This window comes from Hyperoodon ampullatus, assembly GCF_949752795.1.
Source record: "Hyperoodon ampullatus genome assembly, chromosome: 11".
Taxonomy (NCBI): domain Eukaryota; kingdom Metazoa; phylum Chordata; class Mammalia; order Artiodactyla; family Ziphiidae; genus Hyperoodon; species Hyperoodon ampullatus.
In genome coordinates, this window is record NC_136924.1 from 96,333,723 (window position 1) to 96,353,385 (window position 19,663).

Below are 19,663 nucleotides of genomic sequence, written 5' to 3' on the forward strand. Positions count from 1 at the left end.
CCACCCCTTGCCTGTTTCCTCGGTCCTGGGGGTGTTGTGAGGAATAAAAAAGAGTAAATAGGGGACTTCCCTGGTGGCGCAGTGGTTAAGAATCCGCCTGCCAATGCAGGGACATGGGTTCGAGCCCTGGTTCAGCAAGATCCCACATGCCATGGAGCAACTAAGCCCATGCACCACAACTACTGAGCCTGCGTGGTACAACTACTGAATTCCATGTGCCTAGAGCCTGTGCTCTGCAACAAGAGAAGCCACCACAATGAGAAGCCTGCGCACCGCAACAAAGAGTAGCCCCTGCTCGCTGCAACTAGAGAAAGCCTGTGCTCAGCAATGAAGACCCAATGCAGCCAAAAATAAATAAATTAATTAATTAATGGGAAAAAAAAGAGTAGATAGGAAAGCTCTCTGAAGGGCTAGAAGTGCTTTGCAAAGGAGTTATCACATTGCTGGAGTGTGGAGAAGGGGAACATCCAGGTGGTTTGATGTAGTCGGAGAGAAAGGATGTGATTTTCTTCCTTGGCGCAGAGGAAAGGGAGGTATCATTTAGCATGCTTTTGTTAAGCACATACTCTCTGCCAGGCTGGACTGGCTGGGCACTCAAGGACAATAAAACACAGGCCCTGTCTTCAGGGGGCTTACAGTCCAGGGATAGGGTTAGTGGACAAGTAATTCAATATAATGAGAAATATGTTATAATAATGAAACCCAGCACTTACAGGGCTTTTATGAAGTGCCAGGGGATAATTTTATAATACACATGCACACATAATATCACATATGCAGGGCAGAGATTCTAGACAGAGGAGGCGCCGGTATTAAGTCCTGGAGGAGAAAGAGCTCAGTGTCAGTGGAAGGAAGGCAGGGGTTCTGCTGGCTGGAGCGGAGGTGCACTCAGGGGCATGAGGGAGGGGCAACAGACGGTTGGACTTTATCCCCAAAGCTGTAAGGAGCCACTGGAGGTTTGATTTTGTTTTGTTGGCAAGGACTGAATTGATGCCGTGGAATGAGAGCTAGAAACTCCACGTCCTTCTCAGTGACATCCTTCCCCCAGTGCCTGGTCCAGAGAACATCTCCTTCGATTACAAAAGTACTATTTAATTAAAATAAAAATGCAAATAGGGCTTCCCTGGTGGCGCAGTGGTTGGGAGTCCGCCTGCCGATGCAGGGGACACGGGTTCGTGCCCCGGTCCGGGAAGATTCCACATGCCGCGGACCGGCTGGGCCCGTGAGCCATGGCCGCTGAGCCTGCGCGTCCGGAGCCTGTTCTGCGCAACGGGAGAGGCCACAACAGTGAGAGGCCCGCGTACCGCAAAAAAATAATAATAATAATGCAAATAATAGAGATGTGTATATAGAGGAACATAAAAGTCCATGATCTCCCTCAGCACCACTCTCATTAATATATAGATTTTTAAAAGACAAAAATGGTATCAATCATACATACATCTGGATTATTTTCATTTAACAATATGTCTTAGACATCTTTCATATTACTAAACATTTATCTACCTCTTTGTTTATAGTTTTCTAAGTCTTCCATTATATAGCTATATGGTAATTTTTTAACTGTTTTCTGTTGAGGTGTATTAACTTTAAAGAAAATTATCAACATTATAAACAATCCTGCAATAGAAATCCTCATAGATATATCTTTGCTCTTCGGTGTGAGTACTCTGTAACAGTACTTCTCAAATTTTAGTGTGCATAGGAATTGCCTGAGGAGCTCATTAAAATGTAGATTCCGACCCCTTAAAGTGATACCAATGCTGCTGGTCCATGGACCGCATTTTGAGTAACATGGCTCTGTGGAATACATTCTTAGGAGGTGCAGTTTCTGGTTCAAAGTGTATGTACTTATCTTTACCAGTCTTAATAGATTGAAAAATAGATATGTCAATATTATTTTTTTCAGGGAGGTTCGTTTATTATGGCATTTTTAAGTTATAATTAACATGCAATATTATATTAGTTTCAGGTATACAACATAGTGATTTGATGTTTTTATACATTGTGAAATGATCACCCCAATAAGATGAGTTACCATCTGTCACCACACAAAGTTGTACAGTATTGACTATATTCCCTATGTGTACACTATATCCTCATGATTTATTTTATAGCTGGAAGTTTGTACCTCTCAATCCCCTTCATCTGTTTTATCCATCCCTCCATCCCCTGGCCCTCTGGCAACCACCAGTTTTTTCTCTGTATCTATGAGTCAGCTTCTGTTTTGTTTGTTCATTTGTTTTGGTTTTTAGATTCCACATAAAAGTGAAATCATGCGGTATTGTTTTTCTCTGTTTGACTTATTTTACTTAGTGTAATATCCTCTCTCTGACTTATTTTACTTAGCGTAATATCCTCTAAGTCTATCCATGTTGCCGCAAATGGAAGATTTCATTCTTTTTTATGGCCAAGTAATATTCCACTACCACACACACACACACACACACACACACACATCTTCTTTATCCATTCATCTATGGATGGACACTTAGGTTACTTCCATATCTAGCTACTGTAAATACTGCTGCAATGAACACAGGGGTGCACATATCGTTTGAATTAGTACTTTCGTTTTCTTCAGATAAATACCTAGAAGTGGAATTGCTGAATCATATAGTAGTTCTATTTTTAATTTTTTGAGGAACCTCCATACTGTTTTCCATAGTGGCTGCACCAATTTACATTCCCACCAACAGTGTGTGAGGATTCCCTTTTCTCCACATCCTCGCCAACATTTGTTTTTCTTGTCTTTTTAATAATAACCATTATCAAATAACCACAAAATTATTGTAATTTGCATTTTTGATTGTTGGTGAGGTTTTTTTAATATGTCTATGTATTTGTATTTATTTTACAAAATGCCTTTTCATGTCCTTTTTCATGTTCCTGCTAAGTCATTAATTTTTAAAATTGATTTGTAGGAGCTTTATATGATCTGAATATTAACTGTGGTGGAAACAGCCAGTTTCTTACCTGATATTCATTCTTGCCATCTATCTCACTAACAGAACTGTTTTTAAACAGCTTATATAAATGAAGTTATACAACATGTGGTCCTTTGCGTCTGGCTTCTTTCACTTAGCATTATGTTTTCAAAGTTCATCTGTGTTGTAGCATGTATCAGTACTTCATCCCCTCTTAATTGCTGAACAATATTCCATTGTATGGTTTATATCACATTTTATTTTATTTCTTCATTCATCAGTTGAGAGACATTTGGTTCTTTCCATTTTTTGGCTATTATGAATAATGCTACTATGAACGTTCATGTACAAATTTTTGTGTGGCCGAATATTTCCATTTCCCTTGGTTATATACCCAAATAGCATCAATTAAAAAATAATACTTTTAGTATCAAGATATTGAGTTCTATACAGTAATGAATGGATTCCAAAGGAGGACATGATTCTTTGCCATGTGGAGATTTCATTCTAAAATATTTACAGTTTCAACATATTCATTTATTCAACTATGAATATTGAGTGCTTACTAGGTACCAGGCATTTTGCTAGGAGCCTGAAATAAAATGTTACAAATAGAACCAGACCTCATATATTTCAACTAGTTTATTGGCCATTTTTTCCTTACAAGTGGAATTGTAAGTGGATCATATGGTAACTCTATATTTATCCTTTGAGAAACTGCCAAACTGTTTTCCAAAGTGGCTGCCCCACATTACATTTCTACCAGCAGTGTTTGAGGGTTCTAATTTCTCCGTATCCTGGCCAACATTTGCTATTACCTGTTTTTGATTATAGCTGTCCTAGTGGATATGAAGTGGTATTTCATTGTGGTTTTGATTTGCATTTCCCTGACGGCTAAAGATGTTAAGCATCTTTTTTGTTTTCATTGGCCCTTTGTATATCTTCTTTGAGGAACTGTCTGCTTAAACTCTTTGCTTATTTTTTAATTGAATTTTTTTGTCTTCTCATTCTTGAGCTAACAGAACTTTTATATTACTGGGGCAACACTGTGCCCAGCTTAAAAAATATATATGTATCTCAACCTCCATTCACTGCTGATAGGTCGGTTAGTGAAACTTCTAGAATGTCCCTTTTTCCTCCTCCCCTTTCTCTTACTTCCTCTGTAAAGTAGAAATGTGATGGCAGGAGTTCCAGCAACCACATGGGGCTGTGAGATGACCCAGAGAATATGAGCCACATGCTAAGATGCCAGAACAAAAGTAGAAAGCAGCCTACGATACAGAAAATATCATGAAGCTATTGTATCACCACTGAACTGCCTGTCTCCAGACTTATTTTATGTAAAGAGAAAAACTGGTTAAGCCTCTGGGTTTGAGGGATCTATGTTGTAGGCAAATGCAATTCTTAGTTGATTATAACAAATTATCTCAAAACTTAGTAGCTTAAAACATTTATTATCTCAGTTTCTGTGAATCAGGAATCTAAAAGTATCTTAGCTTGGGCTACAGTTATCTGATGGATTGACTGGGCCTGGAGATGGTTCAGTGACATGGCTGTTAGCAGGACTGTTCCTTGCCATATGGGCTTCTCCACAGGACTGCCTGAGTGTCCTCACAATTAGGCAGCTGGCTTCCCCCAAGAGAGAAGGAGACCAAGGTGGAAGCCACTGTGCCTTTTATGACTTAGTCTCCAAAGTCACACAGATCACTTCCACTTTATTCTATTTTTAGCAGTTAGTCACTAAGTGCAGCCCACACTTAAGTAGAGGGGAAATAGGCTCCACCTCTTGAAGAGAGGAGTATCAAAGAATTGGTGGACGCGCAGGCTCAGCGGCCATGGCTCACGGGCCCAGCCGCTCCGCGGCACGTGGGATCTTCCCGGACTGGGGCACGAACCCGTGTCCCCTGCATCGGCAGGCAGACTCTCAACCACTGCACCACCAGGGAAGCCCCGTGCCTTATCTCTTTACTTTAGCAGAGCTGAGCTTCTGCCACTAGCTTTGTCCTTGGAGTGTCTGGGTGAGAACAAATCTTCAGTTTTACTCCACTAGACAAACCCCAGCTGTCCAGCCCAGAGGCTCATCTATCTCCTACCTCAGGCAGAGCAAAGAACCTTCTTTTCCAGCATACCCCACTACCCTTGGATACAGTTTAATGTGAGATGATAAATGAGATGATCCTTATGAGATGTCCTTTAATACTATTTGGTCAGAGTTTCTGTGACTCAGTGGAAAGCATCTCGATAAACCTGTCCTTGGGCTTCCCTGGTGGCGCAGTGGTTGAGAATCCGCCTACCGATGCAGGGGACACGGGTTCGTGCCCCGGTCTGGGAGGATCCCACATGCCGCGGAGCGCCTGGGCCCGTGAGCCATGGCCGCTGAGCCTGTGCGTCCGGAGCCTGTGCTCCGCAGCGGGAGAGGCCACAACAGTGAGAGGCCCGCGTACCACAAAAAAAAAGAAAAAAAAAAAAAAAACAAAACCTGTCCTTGCAAAATCAGTGATAGATACTCAGAAGAATTTTTTTTTTTTTTTTTTGGCTTCACCGTGCAGCTTGTGGGATGTTAGTTCCCAGACCAGGGATCGAACCTGGGCCCTTGGCAGTAAAACCACTGAGTCCTAACCACTGGACCGCCAGGGAATTCCCTAGGAAGACTTTCTTTGTATCTCTATCAGCCATAATTTGCAGCACTTCAACAAAAGGGGTGTGTGTGCGTATGTGTGTGCGTGCATTTTTCACATTCAAATTATACTCTACAAACTAAATAACATCTATAGCAATGATATGCAGGTAAATGTTTAACAGCAGGCTCTCCAGAGAGAACAAAAGGCCCTCCTTTTTAGCATATACTGATTTTTCTGGTGTAAATTCCCACCATGGCTGATTGCAAGCTGGCAACTCACAATGTCATGTTTCCACCATACAGATACAATAGAGATAAATATTGGGTTGGCCAGAAAAACCCGAATGAATTTTTGGCCAACCTAATAATTTCAGTTTTGTTAAGGGCTGAATTGTGTACCCCCCAAGTTCATAAGTTGAAGCCCTAACCCCCAGTACCTCAGAGTGTACCTGTACTGGGGATAGGGCCTTAAAAGAAATAATTAAGTTAAAATGAGGCCACTAGTGTGGGCTCAAATACAATCTGACTTGTGTCAGTATAAGAAGAGGAAACTTAGGAATTCCCTGGAGGTCCAGTGGTTGGAACTCCATGCTTTCACTGCTAAGGGCCCGGGTTCAGTCCCTGGTCGAGGAGCTAAGATCCTGCGGGCCGAGAGGCGTGGTCAAAAAAAAAAAAAAAAGAGGAAATTTGGACACAGAGGTGCACGCACACAGATAAAAATATGGTGTGAGGGCACAGAAGAAGGCAGCCACCTTCAAGCGAAAGACAGAGGCCTCTGTCAAAACCAAACCTGTTGACACCTTGATCTTGGATTGCCTCCAGGACCGTGAGAAATAAATTTCTGCTGCTTAAACTATTTTAGCATTTTTGTTACGGCAGTCCTAGCAAACTAATACAAAAAGGTAGTAAGATAATTAGAAAGTGATGAGTTTTGAGTACTTTTTAACTTTTGTTTTTAATATAATTTATTTAAATTATATTTATACAATTTTATTTTTTAAATTTTTTTATTATTATTTTTTAATTAATTAATTTATTTTTGGCTGCGTTGGGTCTTCGTTGCTGTGCGTGGGCTTTCTCTAGTTGCGACGAGCAGGGGCTACTCTTCATTGCGGTGCGAGGGCTTCTCATTGCGGTGGCTTCTCTTGTTGCGGAGCACAGGCTCTAGGCGCACGGGCTTCAGTAGTTGTGGCACGAGGGCTCAGTCATTGTGAGGCATGGGCTTAGTTGCTCCGCTGCATGTGGGATCTTCCCAGACCAGGAATGGAACCCGTGTCCCCTGCATTAGCAGTCGGATTCTTAACCACTCTGCCACCAGAGAAGTCCCCGATTTTATTTTTTTTAATGGCTGCATTTAATAACCGGCTCACAGAGTTCATGAAAAATTAACAAACAGCTCTCACAAGCCCGTTCAAGCCAGCTCCAGTTCATTGCATATTTCAATGAGTCCCAAATTTCTATTTCTAACCAAGAACACTTTTCTCAGTCCAAGGCTTCTATAGTTAACCTCCTCCTTCTCAGTTTATATAACTGAGATCTCAAAATTAAAATATACAAACAAATTCCATATCTTTTCCTCTAACTCTGCTTTTCTTCAGTGCTCCCCATGTCACCATTCAGATGTTCAAACCAGAAACCTTGCATCATCCTTGCTGTTTTTTTCTCCCTCAATGACATTTTTCCCCAGGGGCTCCCATGAATCTGTCACCAACGTGATCCATCCCACCTCCAAATATATCTTGGCGACTAAGAAACATATTCACAGCCTAAACGTTGAGAGCTATGTTTTATTCAGTGGACCTACTAAGGACTTCAATTCTGGAAGGCAGCATCTCAAGTAACCCTGAGAAAACTGGTCTGAGGAGGCAGGGTGGGAACTAGGACATAGAGGAGTTTTGCAACAAAGGGCAAATAGTAGTGACAGGGATAGAATAGGATAGTTATACAGGTAGCTGTAGAAGTCCCAGTAGGGGACTATAGATAGGGAAACCTAGGAAACTTTGCGAGACCACTGTAAGTTAATGATTGCTCAAGAAAGCTATTGGAACATCGTGGAACGAAGCAGGCTTGCTTAACTATAAAGCCATAAACAAAAGCACGAGATATGCCCCAGGCCATTAGGTGGAAGAAAAGTGTCACCACCCTTCTACTGATTTAAATAAACGCTACAATAATCCTAGTTTGACCTCATAGGGTCAGACACTCTCTTGCCTGATACAAAGGAGGAACTAGTGATGTAAGCCTCCTGTCTACTCGAAGAAGGTGGTCTTTTCCCCTCCCTCTTTCCTTTGACTATAAAATTGTAGCCCACTTAATCCTCAGGGCAGAGAGTTCCCTCGCCTGCCTGCTTGCATCTCTTACAAGCATCCTATATTAATAAATCTACTTCTTGCCTATCACTTCGTCTCTCGCTGAATTCCTTCTGCGCTGAGACACAAAGAACCTGAACCTCAGTAAGTCCAGACACCAGGTGAGTGATTCTAATTAAAAGACCGGGGGTTCAAGTCCCAATCAGGGTTCTGGCTGCTTTTGAGCCCCGGCCACGTGGGTTCAAGTCCTAATCTGGGTTCAGACTAGGTTCGAGTCCCGGTACGGGGGTTCAAGTCCAAATCTGAGGTGCACGGTTTCAGCAGGAAAAAAAAGATTACTGTTAATAAAAGAAAACTATACATCTCAAGTTAAAGAATTTAGCGCTTTTCTGTGTCTGGGGAGATGCAAGAGTCTGGGCTCAGTGAAATCATTCCTTTGAAAGGCACCTCAGCTATCTGGGGCCTGTATCCTGTGTTTGCACATCCTGAGTTTCCTCAGGTTCACCGTGGGGAGTGGCTGCAGTCTGATGGCTGCTAGATGGCAGGTATTCTTTGTTTCCTTCCTGAGTTCCTCAGGACTCACCAGCTCACCACTGGAGGACTGCAGTTGCTGATGACTGTGACATCCTTTGTTTACGGATAAGGCAGGCAATGTTTTATTTCTCAGTCTTGATTCCATCTACTTCCTTCCATCTTCTGTGACACCTCTCTGGCCCAAACTATTATCATCACTCTCTGGAACTAGTACAGTAGCCTCCTAAATCGTCTTCCTGATTCCACACTCTCTCATCCAACCATCTTTCAAGAGCAGCCATAGTAAGCTTTTTCAAATGTAAAGAGAAGCCTCTGGCTTTTCCTATTGCTCTTAGGATAAAATGGTTACTCATCACCCTAGCCTAGAAGCAAAGCCTGAAACCGAGCAGGACCCTGTGGGGCCCTCCCTGGTACAAATCCTTTCTGTGTCCCCTGTTTCTTATCTGTAGAAAATAGGCTTCATTCACAAACTTCCCTGAGTTCCAAAGGGCAGGTTCAAACAGTTGCTAATCAGGGAAGGGAGGGAATGCAGAAAAAGGGGGAGCAGTGAAGAAACAATAGTGCAACCTTGGGGCAGGGTCCTGGTTCCTCCCCAAGAAATATACATAGTAATACCTTTGAGGCTTCCCTGATGGCGCAGTGGTTAAGAATCCGCCTGCCAATGCAGGGGACACGGACACGGGTTCGATCCCTGGTCCGGGAAGATCCCACGTGCCGTGGAGCAAGTAAGCCCGTGCGCCACAACTACTGAGCCTGCGCTCTAGAGCCCACAAGCCACAACTACTGAAGCCCGCAGTCCTAGAGTCCGTGCTCCACAACAAGAGAAGCCACCGCAATTAGAAGCCCGCGCACCGCAATGGAGAGTAGCCCCCGCTCGCCACAACTAGAGAAAGCCCGTGCACAGCAACGAAGACCCAAATGCAGCAATAAATAAATAAATAAATAAAATTTAAAATAATGATAATACCTTTGAGCTCTTCTGCAGGAATTAAGGCCCCCACCCAGGTGGAGGATGGCACCGCCCTGTTACCTCACCACCAACCAATCAGAAGAAAGTCACACCCTGTAGCCCTCACCCCAAATTTTGCCTATAAAAATCTCTCCCCCCAAACCATCAGGAAGTCCTGGGTTTTTGAGCCCTGGCCACCTGTTCTCCTTGCTTGGCCCTGCAATAAACCTTTCTTTGCTCCAAACTCCAGCATTTTGGTTTGTTTGGCCTCACCATGCATTGGGTACGTGAACTTGTGTTCTGTAGCAAGCCCAGCAAGGTCTGACCTTTGCTATTGAGCTCCAGCCACACTTGGGTCATAGGGCCAGTTCTGAAACCGTGCAACCCAGATTGGAACTTGAACCCACGGTTTTTTAATTGAGATCACACACCTGGCCTCAGGACTTAATGAACTCAGGTTCTTGATGTCTCATGGCAAAAAGAATTCAGTGAGAGACAAAGTGATAGGTAAGAAGTGGACTTATTTAGAGAGAAACACACTCCAGAGACAAAGTGTGGAAGGCGAGAGGCCCTGAAATATGGGGGTGGTTAGTTTTTATGGATTGGGTAACTTCATAGGCTAATGAACGGGAGGATTATTCCAACTATTTCGGGGAAGGGGTGGGGATTTCCAGGAACTGGGCCACTGCCCACTTTTTGGCCTTTACAGCCTCAGAACTGTCATGGCACTGTTGGGTGTGTCATTTAGCATGCTAATATATTACAATGAGCGTATAATGAGGCTCAAGGTCCACTGGAAGTCGAAACTTCTGCCATCTTGGACCTGGTTGGTTCTAACCAGTTTTTGTCATGTCCTATGGCTACATCATTCTTTTAAAGGTTGTGCCCTGCCCCCTTCCCTCCTGTTTCAGTTCCTTCTCCCACCTAACTCCCTTCTTCTTGTGGCTTTCACTTATATTCTTTTCTTTTGTGTGGAACTCAACTAACACCTTGATACTGAACCAAACTTGGATCTGCTTGCCCACGCACAGTAAAGCCAATCTAATGACACCAGGTTGTGGTGAAGGAAAATGCAGTGTTTATTGCAGGGCTGCCAGAGAGCAGCCCAGGGCAGCTGGTGCTTAAGACGCTTAAGACACTCAAACTTCCCATGGGTTTCAGCAAAGCAATTTTAAAGGCCAGGTGAGGGAGGGGGAGTCCCAGTGTATGTGATCAGCTCGTGCACAATTTTCTGAATGTTGGGGTAACAGGCCCGTGTCACAGGGGTTAACATTATGAGTCCTTAGGCACCAGTAGGCTATGTGCTCATGGCCATCAAGCGGTTAATTTTTTCCACTTGGTGGTGGTTCTAGCATCTATGAAACAACTCAGGAAATGTGCATCAGATACTATCATCTAGGTACTTTGGAGAGAAGCTATAAAACCGAGGCTATGTGGGAGGGGTCTGTCCCAGGGAGGCCCACAGGGTCCTGCTCGGTTACACCCTGAGGTCTTCTAGGCCTTCTCAGAAAGGCCATTCTTCTTTTCTTTTTCTTCAATTAATTAATTAATTTTATTTATTTATTTTTGGCCGCCTTGGGTCTTCATTGCTGCATGTGGGCTTTCTCTAGTTGCGGCGAGCAGGCGCTACTCTTTGTTGCGGTGCGCGGGCTTCTCATTGCGATGGCTTCTCTTGTTGCAGAGCACGGGTTCTAGGCGCGCGGGCTTCAGTAGTTGTGGCTCGCAGACTCAACAGTTGTGGCTCGAGGGCTCTAGAGCGCAGGCTCAGTAGTTGTGGCACACAGGCTTAGTTGCTCCACAGTATGTGGGATCTTCCTGGACCAGGGCTCGAACCCGTATCCCCTGCATTGGAAGGCAGATTCTTAACCACTGCGCCACCAGAGAATTCCAGAAATGCCATTCTTAACCATAATCTAAATTAGGATTCCCTCTTACTGGGCCCTGCTTTTCCTTGATGGCAGCAAACACAATTTGTCTTTATACCTGAATTTGTGGATCGAGTTTGTTCCTTTCCAAATGTCATCAAGTACTTCTATGTCAGATTCTAATCTTCTGTGTAAGATTCTTCTAACTCCAACAGACCTTCAGTTTTGCTCTGCATCCCTACCGCCCAGGCCCAGTGCATGCCACATAGTAAGTGCTCAATAAATACTTGCAGAATGAGTATTAAATGTGATTTTTTTTTTTTTTTCAGTACGTGGGCCTCTCACTGTTGTGGCCTCTCCTGCTGCGGAGCACAGGCTCTGGACGCGCAGGCTCAGCGGCCATGGCTCACGGGCCCAGACACTCCGCGGCATGTGGGATCTTCCCGGACCAGGGCACGTATCCGTGTCCCCTGCATCAGCAGGCACATTCTCAACCACTGCGCCACCAGGGAGGCCCTAAATGTGATTTTTAAAAGTAATTAAGAACTTCCTGCCCTCAATTTGGATTTGCTGTATAGATGAAATGCCTTTGGCTCCTCCCTCCACTTTGTGAATCACTAATGAGTGAACAAAGGACAAGCCAGGGAGCTAGCCCCACTTAGGATTCACTAGAAGGAAGTGAAGGCCCTGGAGGATATAAAGGTGGAGAAAAACTAGAAAAAGTTAAGTCAGTCTTTTAAAAATTAGCACTGATAAAGGGGCATTCGATTTGGCAAGTAAGACTTTTGATGACTGACTGATCTAGGCTGGCAGAGTTTAAGAGGGAGTGGGTTTTGTAGGCGTGCTCCTTTCCCCTGCAGTTTCTAGAATAACCTGGGTGTCTCCTACTTCCGGCCTCGCTCTCCTCCCAGGTGAACACAAATACTGTCTCCTGTGGAGGGTCCCTAGACAGAACTACGTTGACCGTGGGAAGAGGAGAGAGATGGGGAAGTAAGGACGCTTTTTTGAGTGATGGAGGAAGGAAGCCCTTCAAACGCAGATAAACTCCATCAGCCTCTATTAGCAGATCTGCTGAAGCACTGTTCCTCCTACTCTCCAGTGGAACCCGGAGCTACAGCCGCCCCTCAGCGGCCCTCACTTCCGCCCTGGGGCCTTTGTTCCGGCGCAGAATGTTCCAGACGCAAACGCCGGCGCCGGAAGGAGGCGAGCGGGGGCGGGAGCTTGCAGGCCCACGGCGGCCCTCTGCGGCGGGCGGGGCGGGGCGGGGCGGGGCGGGGCGGGGCGGGGCGGAGACCGCGTCACCGCTGCGGCCGCTGGGAGGCGCGCGAGCCACTCGGGCGGCCCGTGTGCCGCGCCTGCGCACGTAACCGCGCACGTGACCGCTACTCCGGGGAGTCAGCATGTCCCGCCTCCCGCAGCGCCGCGGTTACGTAGCCGGCGCCCGGGCGGTAGCGCGGGTGTCACGTCTGCTTCAGGGCGCGTTTCCTGCAGTCGCCATTTCGTCCCCGCCCGGGGATTTGGCGCAGTGGCTTCTCATTTCTTGAGCCCCGTTGCTGCCGTTTACCAGATCTAGTCACAGAGAAGTCGTTTAACCTTTCGGAGCCTCGCTTTGTGAATCTGTAAACATTGGGCCGTCTTCGTTGTGGGGATTAAATGAGATGTGGTGGGGTTTCATCATAGTCACCCTTAACGTGAGCCCAACGATTCTCAAAATAGGGCGGAAGGTCTCCAGCCACCGTTCCATGCGAGCGGGAGGAGGCGGGAGACTGGACTTTGTGCTCTCGGCCGGTTCTCAGCCTCTCATTGTGTGTTTTTTGGGAGGCTGGGTTCTAGTGTTTTGCTTTTTAAGCTAGATTCCACTGTTTTAAGATGCCTCTTTTCCGCATAACACGACCCACTTGAAGGCAGTCTAACCATTTCATCTGGCGCCCAGCCAAAGAAACAGATACCCCTTCCCATGCTGGAAGAAAAATGAGCTTACTTAAGGAAGGGCAGTGTGTCCATCTCCAACGTGGCACATGAGTATGATCTCAAGAAATCACATGTGGGTCTTCCCTGGTGGCGCAGTGGTTAAGAATCCACCTGCCAATGCAGGGGACACGGGTTCAAGCCCTGGTCCAGGTAGATCCTACATCTTCCTGGGCGGAGCAACTAAGCCTGTGCGCCACAACTACTGAGCCTGCCTTCTAGAGCCTGTGAGCCACAACTACTGAGCCGACGAGCCACAACTACTGAAGCCCGTGCTCCTAGAGCCCGTGCTCCGGAACAAGAGAAGCCACTGCAGTCAGATAACCGCGCACCACAACGAAGAGTAGCCCCCTCGCCGCTACTAGAGAAAGCTAGCGTGCAGCAGCCATAAATAAATAAATAAAATTTATTTTAAAAAAAAACCACATGTGCAATCAAGATTCAACAGATTTCGTGAAGCCAGGTCATCAAGTTCTGTAACTGTTAAAGTGACAGCAAAGTACATGTGATAAATCTTTAAAAGCACTAAACTTATTCCTGGAAGAAATGAAGCAGAAGTATGTGCCTCACAATGGCCATACATGGCAGAAAAGGAAAAAGAAAAGCTCTTGGTCTCAAGTCACAGTTCACACCTCCTGCCAGAGAAGACAGCCTTGGGATGGAAGGATTTCGAAACTAGCCAAGGATGGCATAACAGTTTTAGAAACCAAAAACGTTCAAACTGTTGATGAGGCTGTATCAGTGGAGGAACAGGAAGCAAAAGCCACCCAGAGCTACTAAAAAGAAGTATTGGGCAAAGGGCTAGCTTCCAGAATATAATGAGGCTGGTATCTTCTGATGGGGAAATGCCCAATTGCCATTAAAGTTCCAAACTAGAAACACAAGGCCCTGGTTTGATAGCAACTAGTGACCTTGTGACCACCTCTCTCTTCTTCTCTCCTGGTGGCAGTGTAGCAGTCTGTTTAATAAAGCCAGAGAGTTCTACAGAGGTAAAAATCCCAGTGCTCCCGCGGCCCCCACTTTTTTTTTTTCTTTTTTCTTTTTTTGCCACGCCTTGCAGCATGTGGAACCTTAGTTCCTGGATCAGGGATTGAACCCGTGCCCCCTGCAGTGGAAGCACAGAGTCTTAACCGCTGGACTGCCAGGGAAGTCCCCACATCCTTCTTTTTAATATGCTTTCTTCTTTCTCTTTAATTAAAACAATGTAAAATGTTATTCTGTACATCATTATATGTGTACTGCCATGTATTGTATTTTACCTGAAACTAACATATGCTGTACCTAATAGATGGGGTAAGGTATTTTCAAGGGTAATTTTAACTCTGAGACAAACCTGTCACCTTACCTCTGCCGACTCTCTATCCCCTAAAAATGTGAAGCGTGTAGCACAGTGCCTGACACACAGGAGGTGCCAGTTCAGCGCCTTCAGCCTGGACACCCACTTTCCACATGCACTCTCACTAAAATTGCCGATGACCCAAGAAATCATGTATGTAATCAAACCTGAATTGTCTGCTGTGCTGTGTCCTCCTTGACCCTCTCCTCACTCTACACATTTCCTCCAGGGCTCCTCTTGTTCTCATAGTTCAACTCCTGGCTGAAGGCTGATACACCTCCCAAATTTATATCTCCAGTCCAGGCCTCTCACTGCCCCCTCCAGCCCTGCCATTTTCTTTTTCTTTTCCAGACCTGCCACTGTCAAGCGTGTTCTGGATGGTTCCATTGGGTTGTTGCTCAGGCACCTCAAAAACACGTCCTAAAGTGAACTCACCATCTCTCCCACCCTCCTGCCCCTGCTCCCATCGGCTCCTCTTTCTGTCATCTCCGTCTTCTCGTGGCATCACCTTCCAAAAAAGTCTTCCAGGCTAGAAAACTTCCCTTTCTCTCTCTCCTTCCCCTGGCCTCAGCATCTAATCAGTCACCAGGTCTTGCAGTTTCATCAGTGTTTCTTGAATTCTTTTCATCCTTTTTTTTTTTTTTTTTTTTTTGCCGTACGCGGGCCGCTCACTGTTGTGGCCTCTCCCGCTGCGGAACACAGGCTCCAGATGCGCAGGCTCAACGGCCATGGCTCACGGGCCCAGCCGCTCCGCGGCACGTGGGATCCTCCCGGACCGGGGCACGAACCCCCGTCCCCTGCACCGGCAGGCGGACTCCCAACCACTGCGCCACCAGGGAAGCCCAACATTTGCATTCTTAACTTGGCCTGCAAGCCCTCCTGATCTCACACCGACTTCCCTAGGCTTGCATCTCACGCTGCAGCAACCCTGAAATCTTCCAAGTTCCCCAAACCGAGCTACCGCTTCTGTTTTATTTTCATGTTGACCTCTCAGTCTGATGTCTTATTCATGCAGCAACTCTAATCCAACCTCCAGTCCTGCAGAACTACCTCTCAGGCAAATTTCTTGTCATTCTTAAAGATACAGCCCAAGGACTTTCCTGGTGGTCCAGTGGGTAAGACTTCACGCTCCCACAGGGGGCCTAGGTTCGATCCCTGGTGGGCGAACTAGGTCCCGCGTGCATGCCGCAACTAAGAAGTCCACATGCCGCAGCTAAGATCCAGTGTGCCACAACTAAGACCCCAGGCAGCCTAAATAAAAAATAAATAAATAAATACTAAAGAAAAAAAAAAGATTCAGCCCAGTGTCATCTCCTCCAGGACACTTTCCTTTCTGAACTGCTTGATCTCTGGTTAGGAGTCCCATCCTTTTAACTCCTATAGTACTTTCTGGATATCCAGAATTTTATCTACCGCACGATAAACTGTTTCATAAATGTCCTTGTAACTTCCTTGAAGATTCCCTGCTTAATCCTCAGAGCTCAGAACAAATGATTAAATTTGAACCAGAAACTAAGTGCTTTATGTATAGAACCTCACTGAATCCTCACTAGAACCTATGCAGTAGATACCAATAGTATCTCCATTTTACAGAGGGAGAAACAGGCATGAGGAGGTTAATAAATGTGCCCAAGTTCCCCCGCATACGGGCCTTCAGGTGTTCACACTCACTCAGCCTGGCTCCACAGCTAGCATCATTTACTACTAATATTATATTGCCTCTCTATAAAGTGGGCACTTAGTAAATGTTAAGGAAACAGGAATAGCTATGCTTAGTGAGTACAAACTATCTAGCAGACTCTGTGCTAAGTGCTTCACCTAGATTATCTCAACTCCACAACAACCCTGTGAGGTAAGTACCATCATTATTCCCATTTTATGTAAGAGAAAACAGGTTTAGAGAAGTCTGGCAACCTCTCCAAGGTCAGAGAACTAATTATAGTGGTATAGCTTCACTCACAACCAAGGTCTTATCCACACACTCTACCAGATGAGGCTGACAGCTCAGGAATGGATTGACGGGTAGGATGAAGGCTAGAACAGCACGCAGACCCATGACGCCTACCGTTCAGAGCCAGAAACTCAAGAGTTCAGAACCTCAGGCACAGAGCAGGCTGACTCACAACCCGGGTCAGAAAAAGATCAGCGCAGTGACAGTGACCCAGAATCACCAGGACTCGGAAATAGATGTCACCACAATGGAAGCCCTTCCTTGACCTCCTGTCCCATATCCCTAGGGGCTCAGGAACTGCTGGCCCAGGAGGCTCAAAGTTCTTGACGGTGGAGAACAGACCTCCAAAGCGATGATACCACGAAAGGGTTAACCCCCAGCTTGAGCGGCCAGGAGCGGACTCCAAGGAAGCCTGGTAAGATTTAAGCGCCCGGCCCGCCTCCTCGCGGGGGCGGGGCCTCGGGGCGAGGAGCGGCCTGGGACTGTGACCAGAGGTCTACCGCCCGGGAATGGGCTCTACACGTTACGTGCCCCCAGCGGCCCAGGCCGGAGCCGAGTGTTAACCGTCCCCCGAGGGGCCCCGCGGGGGCGCGGTCTCGGGGCGGGGCGCGACCCGAGACGACGACGAGAGAGTTAACCGCCCGGAGGGGCCGTGGGGGCGGGGCCTCGGGGCGGGGCGAGGCCTGGGGGAGGCGCTGGCGGCGGAAGAGGCCGACGGTCTTTGCCCGGCGCGGCGGGCACTTTAGGCTGGGCTGCTCCGGAGGGCCTGCGACCTCCCGGCACGGGAAGCCCTGCGAGGTTCGAGGGCGGTGACAGGGGTGCGGGGCGCGCGAGGGGGAAGGTCCCTCGACAGGCCGAAAGGCGGCGACCTCGCGAGTCCCGAGAGACCGGGACAGGTGGGTGAGGGCAAGGTAGTGATGGGCCTGGGAGCTTTGGGGGAGCAAAGAGGGAGGAGCGGGGCGGTGAGCAAACCTGGGGAAAGGATGGGGCGCCTGGGTGAGGAGTCCCCTCCAGGATCCCTCGCTTCACACACTCTTCTCTCCCAAGTCCTCTCTAGGTCGATCCCGACCTCCCGGAGCTCGACTTTCAGAAGAGAGACGCCCCAGCAAGCCTCTTTAGGGGAGTTCTCCAGCTCCTCATCTCCATGGGCCAGACAGCCTCGGCAGGGGGCGGCGGCAGCAGCACCCACAGCCCGCAGGCCCTGTACCCTGACCTGTCTTGTCCCGAGGGCTTGGAGGAGCTGCTCTCGGCTCCCCCTCCTGACCTGGGGGCCCAACGGCGCCACGGCTGGAACCCCAAGGACTGCTCAGAGAACATCGAGGTCAAGGAAGGGGGGCTGTGCTTTGAACGGCGGCCCGTGGCCCAGAGCACTGATGGGGCCCGGGGTAAGAGGGGCTACTCGAGGGGCTTGCACGCCTGGGAGATCAGCTGGCCCCGGGAGCAGAGGGGCACCCACGCTGTGGTGGGCGTGGCCACGGCCCTCGCGCCGCTGCAGGCTGACCACTATGCGGCGCTGCTGGGCAGCAACAGCGAGTCGTGGGGCTGGGACCTTGGGCGCGGGAAGCTGTACCATCAGAGCAAGGGGCCCGAGGCCCCCCGGTATCCAGCCGGACCTCAGGGTGAGCAGCTGGAGGTGCCGGAGAGGCTGCTGGTGGTTCTGGATATGGAGGAGGGAACTCTGGGCTACGCTATTAGGGGCACCTACTTGGGGCCAGCCTTCCGCGGACTGAAGGGCAGGACCCTCTATCCAGCAGTAAGCGCTGTCTGGGGCCAGTGCCAGGTCCGCATCAGCTACCTGGGCGAAAGGAGAGGTGAGGCCTGGGGCAGGTGTGGGGAGAGTAAATTCTGCCACTGGGGTGTGTGGTTTTGGGATGGAAGCTCAACGCCTTACAAGAGCAGAGGGAACTGGCCTTCATCTGACCCATCTCCTACCCCTGTTCAGTGCCAGGAATGGCTAAGAGTCTTCACAGCTGTTACCTAACTCAATCTTCCTAACAGCCATAGAGGTAAACGTAAGGCTTGGGAAATTAACTTGCTAATGAGAGGTGAACCCTCGGAATGCAGTGGAGCACTGTGGGAATTAGAGCTTCACAGGGGATCAGCCCCTGGAGCCAGAGGTGCAAAGGGTTAGATGTGTCCTGGGCTCGGTGCACAAGTCCCAGAGGAAGAGGACTGGCGGTGCCGGGTGCCCGGGGTATGTACCCGGCTCACTGGGCTCTGACTCTGACACATACCTACTTCCTTCCTCAGTCGAACCCCAGGAAGGAGCCGTTGAGGTCCAGGCACCTGGAAGAGCAGTGAAGGAGGCAGGGCCTTGGGGCTGAGCGGACTTAACTGTTCTGCAGTTGCTGAGTCTGCAGCAGAGGGTGGCTGCCTCTCCCCCGTAGCCCATGGGAGCTATTGTAGAGTGGAGGAGGGCCACCCTTCCTTTCATCTCCTCAGCCCCAGCTCTGGGGCCTCTCTGGATTCCAAGCCTGGGCCAGCTCCACAGTCACAGCCGCCTCGGCCTGTTGCTTAGAGGGCCTTACTTAGAGCTTCACCCTAACTCCAACCGGGGACGTGTGAGATCCATGATGCGTACGCCACAAGAGCGGATGCAGAACTTCGGGGCACCTTAGACCTCCCCTGAACCGAGGTGGGAGCAGACTTGCAGCAGGAAAACGGAAGGGACTCTGGGCAGGACCCCGTGGTTTGATGATGTCTGGCCGGTGGCCGCACCCGTACTTACCTTCCCTCATTCTCTCTCCCAGCCGAGCCACACTCCCTTCTGCACCTGAGCCGCCTGTGTGTGCGCCACGCCCTGGGGGATACGCGGCCAGGCCACGTTTCTGCTCTGCCCTTGCCCCCCGCCATGAAGCGCTACCTGCTCTACCGGTGACCCCCGTGATACCACAGATTGCGCTGGGGCCTTGACCCACCCCTGGGGGGGAGACAGCACTGCTGGCCTAGACCAGCTGCCTGAAGCCGGTGAGGCTGGGTCCCACCCCACCGCAAGCTCTGGGGAGCACCACAGCCCCAGGGCCACCCAGAGGGTGGAAGGGAGGGAGCTGTTACTCAAGGCTGCAGCAGCCTGGTACACTGCAAGTAAAAGTTGGAAGAGATGTGCTGCTGTAGAAACCTGTTTGTGGTTTGGTTTTGTTTTTTTTTTTGCACAAGGGTCCCGTGGCTGCCTCAAAAGGGAAAAAGATGATCTGGACAAGTTCA

At 48.3% G+C, this 19,663-nt stretch overlaps 1 protein-coding gene across 1 annotated transcript; it reads left to right on the forward strand.

The window, feature by feature from the left end:
- The first annotated feature begins 17,274 nt into the window (after window positions 1-17,274).
- On the forward strand, window positions 17,275-19,663 carry SPSB2 (splA/ryanodine receptor domain and SOCS box containing 2). The gene is made up of 3 exons (XM_079714547.1): window positions 17,275-17,355; window positions 17,507-18,270; window positions 19,210-19,663. The coding sequence occupies exons 2-3, from the start codon at window positions 17,604-17,606 to the stop codon at window positions 19,335-19,337; spliced, it is 795 nt and encodes a 264-aa protein (XP_079570673.1). The 5' UTR covers window positions 17,275-17,355; window positions 17,507-17,603; the 3' UTR covers window positions 19,338-19,663.